This window comes from Rhagoletis zephyria, unplaced genomic scaffold (genome assembly GCF_001687245.7).
Source record: "Rhagoletis zephyria isolate East Lansing unplaced genomic scaffold, Rhagoletis_zephyria_1.1 Rzeph_scaffold_05746, whole genome shotgun sequence".
Classification (NCBI taxonomy): domain Eukaryota; kingdom Metazoa; phylum Arthropoda; class Insecta; order Diptera; family Tephritidae; genus Rhagoletis; species Rhagoletis zephyria.
The window spans coordinates 1-10,573 of record NW_016162829.1 but is presented as its reverse complement, the minus strand read 5'-3'; the positions used below and the strand labels follow the sequence as shown (position 1 = coordinate 10,573).

The 10,573-nt window shown below is 33.9% G+C and overlaps 1 protein-coding gene across 1 annotated transcript; it reads left to right on the top strand.

Moving 5' to 3' along the window:
- The first annotated feature begins 2,741 nt into the window (after nt 1-2,741).
- On the top strand, nt 2,742-6,224 carry Gmppb (GDP-mannose pyrophosphorylase B). The gene is made up of 4 exons (XM_017628111.1): nt 2,742-3,099; nt 3,194-3,545; nt 3,619-4,153; nt 4,716-6,224. Exons 2-4 carry the CDS (start codon nt 3,369-3,371, stop codon nt 5,069-5,071), a joined length of 1,068 nt encoding a protein of 355 aa, XP_017483600.1. The 5' UTR covers nt 2,742-3,099; nt 3,194-3,368; the 3' UTR covers nt 5,072-6,224.
- The last annotated feature ends 4,349 nt before the right edge of the window (nt 6,225-10,573 follow it).

The window sequence follows — 10,573 nt, the reverse complement described above, 5'->3', positions numbered from 1 at the left end:
ATATTTAATCATCTTTTTATGTATCAACTATTGCTAAAGGTTAAGTAATAACGAAGATATTGGTCAAAATAAAAATCCCACGCTCACGCTTGCATTGAACTGTATAGCAGGCTTAAGTTGCGTTCCAGATTGTCACGTTATTCCCCATGATTTAATAATTATGATTAATAACTAATTATAATTATTCAACCATGGATATTCACGATATAGCAGGTCTTTTGTCCACCCAATGAAATGAAAGTCTTAAGCTATCCCGAACGAATATAAAGTAACAGCAAATGTACAATTGTTGCTTCAAAACTCAATCTGAATTGAGATATTAAACAAAATTCATTGATATCAGAAGCCGTCGCAACTAAATCAGCTGAGTAGACACATTAAATTGTGGGTCCCGGCAGATAGAAATTCTTTTCACAGGGATGCTTTCGAGTGACAAGACGCACATAACATGGCGAGTCGGCACAAACGTTGCCGCAAACATATTCTGCCTTATCCTGAGTTTCGCCTGAAAAAAATTCACCCAAAAATGTTTCATCCACCCATAGTAAAACCATTTTTGTTTTAAATTGGGAAACTTATATGAAAATGAAGAGTCTTTTATTTCCAAATTTTTTTCCTATAATTCTCTGGATCTAATCAAGAATAAATATGAATATTCTTATGATCGAACAATGCATGTTCTCTCTCTTCGTTATCAAGATTTTGCAAGTTCAAAATAAATTTAAAATATAACGATGGAATGAATAAAATTATCGATAATATTTTGAATATTTAGCATCAAATGCAGACTTAAAGCTATTTATGTTGTATATGGGGGTGTTTGAAGGTTTGACAAGCCGTTTGAGGGAAATGTGAACAAAAATAAAATTTTTTTAATTTTTTGACCGCCATGTTGACGTTTGATCAAACCGCTCTACGTTGTTGGTTAACGACGGACAATATTGTCATGACAACAGAAATACATGCACACTTTTTCACTAGTGCATGCATACTTTTCCAATTGTCTCAAGCACTCTGCCAGCCAAAAGTAGTGAAAAATGTGGTGAAGAAGCGGTTTCGTTCACTTCAAAATTGGTGACAAATCTGGTGATTTTGTATGGGCGGCGTGCAGTTTGTCACCAGTTTCCCCCTGTACATGAGAGCCTTGCATCACTGTCGCACTCGTTAGGAAAACATATGGCTGCTGAAATTCCTTCAGTTCATGTATCCTCTTTGAACTGTGGGAAAAGAAACTAAATATGTTGCGGCACAATGTCTCAATGCTTTTCGGCAATTTTTTACAAACGACCAAAATTTTACGTTGCAACCTACCAACTGAAACAAAGACAAAATTGGTCGGAAAAGGCGTATTTGGCAACACTGGTACCCATGTTGTTGTTGTTGTTGTAGCGGCTACAACAACCCCGCCCAGGACGGTTGTACCAGTATCTCAGTCGTTGTCGTCAAGTTCCACTAACGGCAACCCTAGGAAGCGTGCAGCTTCTGTGGGGTTGGTCCACAGGGACAAGGTCGTTAGGGTTGTCGGGTTTTCCGGGCATGCGAAGAGATGTTTCGAGCCATGTGGGGTCTCTCCGCATGCCGGACACTCATTCGGCACATCCTCATTCATTTCGGCGATTAACCCCGTTTAGGTCGGCGAAGTATCTCAGAAGTTGTTCGTCCATAGGGCTACATTCACTGGTACCCATCTCATAAGCTGGTAACAAATTATTGCCCCGTGAAATATGCAATCCCAGGATTTGCACAATTCTTCACTATGCTGAATATTTTAACTGCATTACCAACGTACCTAGAATCGCGGTGACAAGAACTGGTAACATTTTTTGGTAATACAATTTTCCGGTTACAAAATCTTCGGTAACGTGCAGAATATACCTGTATAATAAATGGCACTTACAGGTCTATTCTGCACGTTACCGAAGATTTTGTAACCGGAAAATTGTATTACCAAAAAATGTTACCAGTTCTTGTCACCGCGATTCTAGGAACGTTGGTAATGCAGTTGAAATATTCAGCAATTCAGTTATGAGGAATTGTACAAATTCTGGCATTGCATATTTCACGGGGCAATACTTTGTTACCAGCTTATAAAATGGTAACAAAATTTACCGGTTACAAGAATACACAGAATGGGGAAAGGGTTTAAAAATTGACGGGAACTTTATTTACCGGTTACAAACTTTTTATTACCAGCGCAGAATAGACCTGTTAATTATTCAATTTGGCACAAAGTGCCAAAATGGCACTTTTGAAAAATATGAATATTTCAATCATTTCCTTGAAATCCTATGTGGGTACTTCTTTGTATGAACAAAAATTTTCTAATTTCTATAGTGTATACAACTGATTTATATGGATNACTTCTTTGTATGAACAAAAATTTTCTAATTTCTATAGTGTATACAACTGGTTTATCTGGATTTTTTTATTGGTTTGGCATTGAATTTTTTCAACAAAAGGCGTGTTTTATTTGACGCGAAATTTAAGCTATTAGCTTATTTTGTATGGAAGACTAAGGGCCGGTTACTCAATGTCTGGTTAACACTAATCTCCGGTAAAACATCGTTATCGACGTTACCGACTCCATGCTATATGCATTGAGCCGAACACGTCGATAATGATGTTTAAACGGAGATTAGTGTTAACCAGACATTGAGTAACCGGCCCTTAGCCCACTGGCACTTTTATTTTTCTATTTGGCACATTTTGGCACCTTTTAGTCCTCAATATTGCACTTCATACCCAAGTATAGCTGGCAGCCCTGGATCTAAGGTCTATTTGTTCGCAGCTTTGGTTACAACGTTTTTGACGTTGCCTTTTACTTCCTGTAATTTTAATTCAGCCCTTTTTTCTCTACTAAAATTTTCTATTTAGTAGTTCATTAAACCATTTAGGACGAAGAGCTTTTTAAATCCATACGTCTTATATGCGTATGTACAAATAAAAGTATTTAAATTGACCATTAAATTAAAAGTGTCGAATATAAATTGTTCCGCCGACGTCGCTTGATTTTATTGGTCATTGGCTACGAAAACCGCGACACAAACAAAACGAAAAACAAAAACCAAACAATGAAGAATTGCTTAGGATAAGAAAAAGGTAGACCTCTTATCAGTTCGTGGTCAATGTACATATATCTACGTGGATAACTATAATAGTAACCGAAAAATACATGAGCATTAATTTATAAAAGGTATTACATACATGCGACCGGCGAAATATCACCTCATTTGCAGTATTTATTTAAGAATAAGCATACTCTGATATAGTGACGTGTCATAAAGAAGTGCAGCAGCGATACCAAAGGCAAAGTGTCGTTGAAAGCAAATAAAATTGTTCAATTAGGTACATAAAATTAAAAGACAATAATGTGTGGAACAAATACGACGGGCACAAAAGGTACACGAGCTCTCATACTTGTTGGGGGCTATGGCACACGATTACGTCCATTGACATTGAGTACACCGAAACCTCTGGTGGAATTTGCCAATAAACCAATTTTATTACACCAACTGGAGGCATTAGTGAGCGTTGGATGTATGCAGGTGGGTTCATGCGAAACGAGTGCGTAATTGTTATTTGCTAAATCCCTAATATGTGCTATTTTTTTATCTTCAGGTTATACTTGCTGTCTCGTATCGTGCAGAGCAAATGGAACAAGAACTTAAGCAAGAAGCAGAGAAATTAGGTGTAAATTTAATATTTTCCCATGAAACCGAACCTCTTGGGACTGCCGGTCCATTGGCATTGGCAAAAGATATACTCTGTTCTAGCGACGAACCCTTTTATGTACTCAATTCAGATGTTATATGTGATTTCCCCTTTAAGCAATTAGAGCAGTTCCATAAAAACCATGGTAAAGAGGGCACAATTGTGGTCACGAAAGTGGAAGAGCCATCTAAGTATGGTGTAGTACTGTACGACGAAAATGGTCGCATTGAAAATTTTATTGAAAAACCTCAAGAGTTTGTGAGCAATAAAATTAATGCCGGTATTTATATATTCAATACTTCTGTACTGGAACGGATTGAAGTCAAACCCACATCGATTGAGAAAGAAGTGTTTCCCGCAATGGCCAACGAAAGTCAACTGTATGCAATGGAATTACCCGGTTTTTGGATGGATATAGGGCAGCCGAAAGATTTTCTAACAGGTTGGTAGAACATAAGCACAATACGCTTGTACTCAGTTGGGTTCGATGTATCTGTGCTCATAAGCAATAATCGCCTAAGTAGAAAAACCTGAATTCGAGAAAAAATGCTTTAAAGATTTGGATTGTAATGTTAAAATATTTTCGCCTATAACTTTTTAAAAAGCCTAGCTGGCGAGATGGGGATTTCACGTACGCATGGAATAGGGATTGAGTAATACGATAGCATATATAACTCCATTCATTCTTAAGTCGACTTAGGCGGTTATTGCTTATGACCACAGATATGTTGGTTCAATAGTCTTATATGTAGATAAGATATGATATTTGATTAAACTGGAATTTGTTTGCTACAAGAACCTCGATTCATTTCCGATGGTGAGGCGGAAATGAGCTTATCACGTGTATAATATAAATACTTATCTGTAAGCATTGGAGGGAAGTTTTTTAGTGTACTCACAGTCTATTAACCTTATGAATTAGCACAGCTATTGCAGGCTAAACATTTTTAAAAATTCCACGTACACTAATTTATACTTACACATACAAACATATTTTTCTACAGGCATGTGTCTTTATCTAACATCCCTGCGACAGAAGCAATCAATGCAACTTTACACCGGTCCGGGTGTAGTTGGCAACGTTCTAGTAGATCCCACAGCGAAGATTGGCGAGGGTTGCCGTATCGGGCCAAATGTTACAATCGGTCCGGAGGTGGTAATTGAAGATGGCGTTTGCATCAAGCGCTCAACAATCCTCAAAGGTGCTATAGTTAAGTCGCATTCATGGTTGGACTCCTGCATTGTTGGTTGGCGTTCTGTAGTTGGTCGCTGGGTGCGTATAGAGGGAATCACAGTGCTTGGAGAAGATGTTATTGTGAAGGATGAAATCTACATAAATGGNACAATGACACAACGGTAAACGCGAAAATTTTTACAGACAAATTTATAAGTCGAAACTGATAATTTTTTAAATTTTTTTGTATGTAAGTTCAGGGGCTGATGTAATAAAATATTAATGCGTACATTATTCATTCAAATAGAGACAATGCTTGTTCGACTGGGTTCTGGGTTATTTTACTTCCATTTAGTTTTCATTATGTTTCAATTGAAATACATAATATTTTTAGTGAATTGAATACCGTTCATTCCAAGTTAAATATATAAAATCAGCTGATCTAGTAACACCATATATATATTCGCTTTAGTTCATTCTCTAACAAAAACCATATAAACCCAAGCTACAAACTTTGTGCAACAAAATTTCAAATTTTTCCCAGAGTTTTTAGAATTCATCTGTGTGTGTAGTTTTGCAGCCCATCTAGTTTAAGGATAATAAAGTGAAATTTTTTTACCGACGATCTTCCAGAGTTTTTTCCATATAAAAAAAATGTGAGCATGCGTTAAAGAGAACAAATTGCGGTATAACTCAATAAAAAATTGTTAAAAATTAATGGTAATTTATACCTACTTTAACTTGCACTTTATTGTAGTAAACTTGATTGGGCTGCATACTTGAAAAATTCTGAGAAAAAAGTTTGAGATTTTGATGCTCATTTTTTTAATTTTCTACGTATCGATGGTCCTGTGCAATAACGACACAATTGAAAATTCAAAAAATAAAAACCACTGTTAAGTGGCTCATGTCTCTAATTCTTATTGAATCTATGTCTAATCTTTAGTACGTACTTAAGCAGTCCTTACTGCTTACTTAAGTAAGGGTTGGAAATGAATTATACAAGGATTTAGGCAAGAACCACTTAACAGTTTTTATTTCTTGATTTTTGAATTGTGTCGTTATTGCAGAGGACCATCAATATGTAGTTTGAAACTTGCGTTTATATGGTTTTTGTTAGAGAATGAACTGTATTTTAATTGTAAAATAATGGAAATTAAATAAAAGAAAAATAACCCACCCAAAAAGCCTTGTTTGTCCCTCTGCAGGTTTATGGGAGTGTATAGTGTTAACATATACTTACATATACATAAAGTTATATTTTATTATGGCTCAAAACCCCGTTAAGTATGATGAAATAAAATTAAATAAATAAAGGCTTAATACTTATTTATCAGTACACATCGAATTTTTATGAATTTCATATACACTTGCGATCAACTAATTACGCCAGCAACGTTTTGACCAATTTTCGCTTTTTTCTTTAGTTAGAGTTTATTATTTCTCCCTAAAACTCTAGCTTATTATATAACAACGGCGGGCAAACGCGGCTCTTTGAGCCAAATGGGGCCCTTTGCTTAGAAAAGTGCGGCTCTTTTTACTTTCTCTTTGCTTAGAACATTTTGGCTCTTTTTTACTTTTTAAAATACATATTTCGTTGCTGGATATTCTTTTCCATTGTGTTGTTTTTTTATTTTATTCTTTTTATATACACATACGCAAATTGAGATCTTAACATTACCAGCAATTGGAGAATGAAAATTGGCCTTCTGACTTAATGTTTTTTACCGGTATGATGGAACATTTGCAAAACTTGAATTTGTCTTTTGCGGCTTTGCGTTTTTTTCCATATAAATAGCGAAATTTAGTAAAACTGGCGCAGCCGTTTTTTTTCTTTCGCAAACGGTTTTGCGCATATTCTTCCACAAGATCCATGTTTATATGGAAAAAAGTGCGAAACGCCGTAAAAAAATATATTAAAGATCAATGCAATTTTTTAGCCGCTCAAAACTTGTACTTATTTTACTAGAATTTCATAAGCTTGTTAACTGCACACCCAAAAAATTTCTAAAAATTCTGGTCAAAAAGCGCGTAATTTAAATACAAATTTGTGGAATTTTTCTAATTCTGCAAGCAATTTTAAAGTGTGATTTACATAATTTTTGTTAAAGCATGAACCATATTTTTATAAAAAAAATTCAAAAAAAATTTAGCTTGAAAAACATTGTAAATATTAACAATGAAACACCATTCATTAACCGCCACTATACCTATTGACTAACCAACATTAAACAGAACGGCTTTAACTGACGTAAAACCAGATTTTGAAATTAATGTTTTTCATTTCTAATAATAATTTTTTTTTTAAATAAAACTTTTGTTTTTGTTTTTGAGGTTCTTGTAGCATTTATAATTTACATGTGGCTCTTTTCGGCCTCGGCCTTGCCCAACCCTGTTATATAACAAACACACTAGGAGTATTCACGATCCGGTGCATACTGTATAGCATGGTGCATAGTAGCATGATTGGCTAATTTTGTTGTTTTTTGGACACACGAAACAAAGACAATCATGCTATCTATGCACCATGCTAGATAGTATGCACCGGATCGTGAATACACCTAATATAAATCAACATTTCAGACTTTGTGAAGAAATTTAAAAAACTGCAAAGTTTCATCTAAATTTTCAACTTTTTCTCAGATTTTTGGAAATTTTGCACTTTAATAACCCATTAAATTTTAGTAAAGTACACGTTCTAAGTTTCTAAAAAATCGCGTTGTTTTTAATAATGTTTTCTGGCTGTAAAAAAAATATTCGAATATGGGTATTTCCTGGAAAGTATCAACCAAGAGCAAAAAAATGAAATTTTGCCTGGACAATCGATAACTACATATTTTGTCTTTCGTCCACCAAAATATTGGACTACTTGATCCTTTCCATTTTAAAATATTTGCGTCTTTTCCACTACACTGTCAAATTTTTTTTTGCATTACCGAGTAACCCTCCTGGTTTATTCAATGAATTTTCCCCTACTTGACCTTCAAATGACCTTGAACTTACGAAGGAAACGCTTTAATCGAAGCGCTCACTTACATTCAATGTTCCTTTTTGCAATCCGCGTTTCGAATGCGCAAAGAAAAGGAACAAAAGTGTCATAGCAATATATGTAAAGAAAGAAATGTTCGTACCAATCCCATTTTATATGTGGTGATGCCGAGTACAGAAATATACGAAAAAAGGGAATTGTACATCGGTTTTCGATACGAAAAAATTGCGCAAGCATGCGCACGTTTGCAGATTCGAAGTTAACAACCGAATTTGCACCGATAGAATCGCGCTAACGTGCGCTTCGATTTATACTTAATCTACAGGTAATCGCTATAGGGCCCCCACACTTCCTGCCCTGGTATGAAACTATAATAAAATTTGAATGCTAAATTTTTTTCAATGATTTTATTGAGTTTATAATTATATTGTAATTGTAGTAATTGCAATTTAAATTGTAATTATAGGTAATTGTGGTATTTTGTTTATAGTTTATATTTTTCCTTCATACAAGTTTTTTTTTTTTTGTAGTCGTTAAATACAATACAATACGTTATGCTAAGATTTTATAATTTTTGTTTGTCATTTTATTTTTATTTGCTTATATATCGTGCGGCCCTCTTTTGATCATCAAATAGTCTGATCCCTCTGAGCATTACATTTTGCCAAATATTCCAAATTTAAAAAAAAAAAAAAAAATTCCTCTTAGATTATAATTTATATAAGTCCCTCATAGCTCAACATTCCCCCTCTCACGTCTTTCGACGCCCTAATACATATAGTAAGTATATGCTATTTATTCGAAATTTTCCAGTGCAAACGCTCACCTGACGTCAGCATGTNGATTATAATTTATATAAGTCCCTCATAGCTCAACATTCCCCCTCTCACGTATTTCGACGCCCTAATACATATAGTAAGTATATGCTATTTATTCGAAATTTACCAGTGCAAACGCTCACCTGACGTCAGCATGTTTGCAATAAAAGTTTTAAATATCACAACACACATTTTTAATCATTTATGTTTCGTTTTGTTAGTTGTTTCTTAAGTAGTATTACAAGTGTTTCATTGGTTTGCTTTGTGTAATCGATTGGTAAATGTATGCTAACATACGTACATTAAGTATATACATACTTATGTAAGTACATACATATATATATGCATTCCGCATAATTACAATCAGGCGTTCACGCCAAATATTACACTTACAAAAAACATGTGGACACGTCTATTTGTTAGCAAAGGCATAAATATAAGTTTTAAATTTAAAACGAACTTTTGACAGTCTAAACATAAAATTTATTTTATTCATAAAGTTTGCAAAATTGGAAAAAAGTTTAAGCAAATAAATGAGGTCTTTTTATGTACATATGTATGTATTTGTTGCGCATATTTTTTTTTTATTTTAGTTCGCTTTAGATGCATAACAAAATATTGCATCAAAAGTATTGCTCAACTGGAGTGTTGAGCTGCGTATCAGCGGTTTAATGTTAANGTTAGCAAAGGCATAAATATAAGTTTTAAATTTAAAACGAACTTTTGACAGTCTAAACATAAAATTTATTTTATTCATAAAGTTTGCAAAATTGGAAAAAAGTTTAAGCAAATAAATGAGGTCTTTTTATGTATGGATGTATTTAGTTGTATTTGTTGCCCATATTTTTTTTTTTATTTTAGTTCGCTTTAGATGCATAACAAAATATTGCATCAAAAGTATTGCTCAGCTGGAGTGTTGAGCTGCGTATCAGCGGTTTAATGTTAAATCTTATATGTATTATTAAAATATTTTCTTATAGTATAATTCTATAATACTTATGTATTTGTTGAGTGCGCTCCATTTCTAGTTCTTATATATAAATTTTGTAAAGAACATATCTAAATAAAATCAGACATATGTACGTACATATAAAAATGCCTGCATATATCAGAAGAACATTAACGTAACGTAAATAGCTACATTTGTATGTGCACAGGATGATTAAGTAGTCGTATACGAGTACACAAAAGAACACAGAATATTATTCAGCCTTATCGCCAATTCCATGTGAATAAATCGTTTCCATAATTGAGTAGTCCACTTGCAAAGTGCGCTATGTAAAATTTTTGCGATTTTTTCGATTTTTCGATTTTTAGGTTTAGCTGGGTCCACAAACCACACAGTGCAAAACTTAGAAAACTGCTTTAGGTCGTATAGATTGTTAGTGTTATGTTGTGTTATGTTATGTTATGTTATAATGTTGTTAGGCTCTTATTTATCCAAATTTTCAGATAATAAAAAAAGATTCAATTTAGGTGTTACTTGTTGTCGTAGTCTTTTTGTTTTTTAATTTATGGCTTACTATCATAAATTCGCCTAACGCTGTTTGCAAGTGGACTACTANTAATAAAAAAAGATTCAATTTAGGTGTTACTTGTTGTCGTAGTCTTTTTGTTTTTTAATTTATGGCTTACTATCATAAATTCGCCTAACGCTGTTTGCAAGTGGACTACTAAATTCAACAGGCAAAACAAAAACAAATTGTTAAAAATTGTTTTTGTTTTGCTTTATAATTTTTGGGAATATTTGTTCACATGAAATTCGCAATAAGCCGATTATTTTTCTTTACTGGGAAGCTTATATAACTTAAGAGCCGATTAGTACTAAAAAGCAGGGTTTGAAAAACTGTCAGCAAAGCACCAACAGCATTACTATTTTTG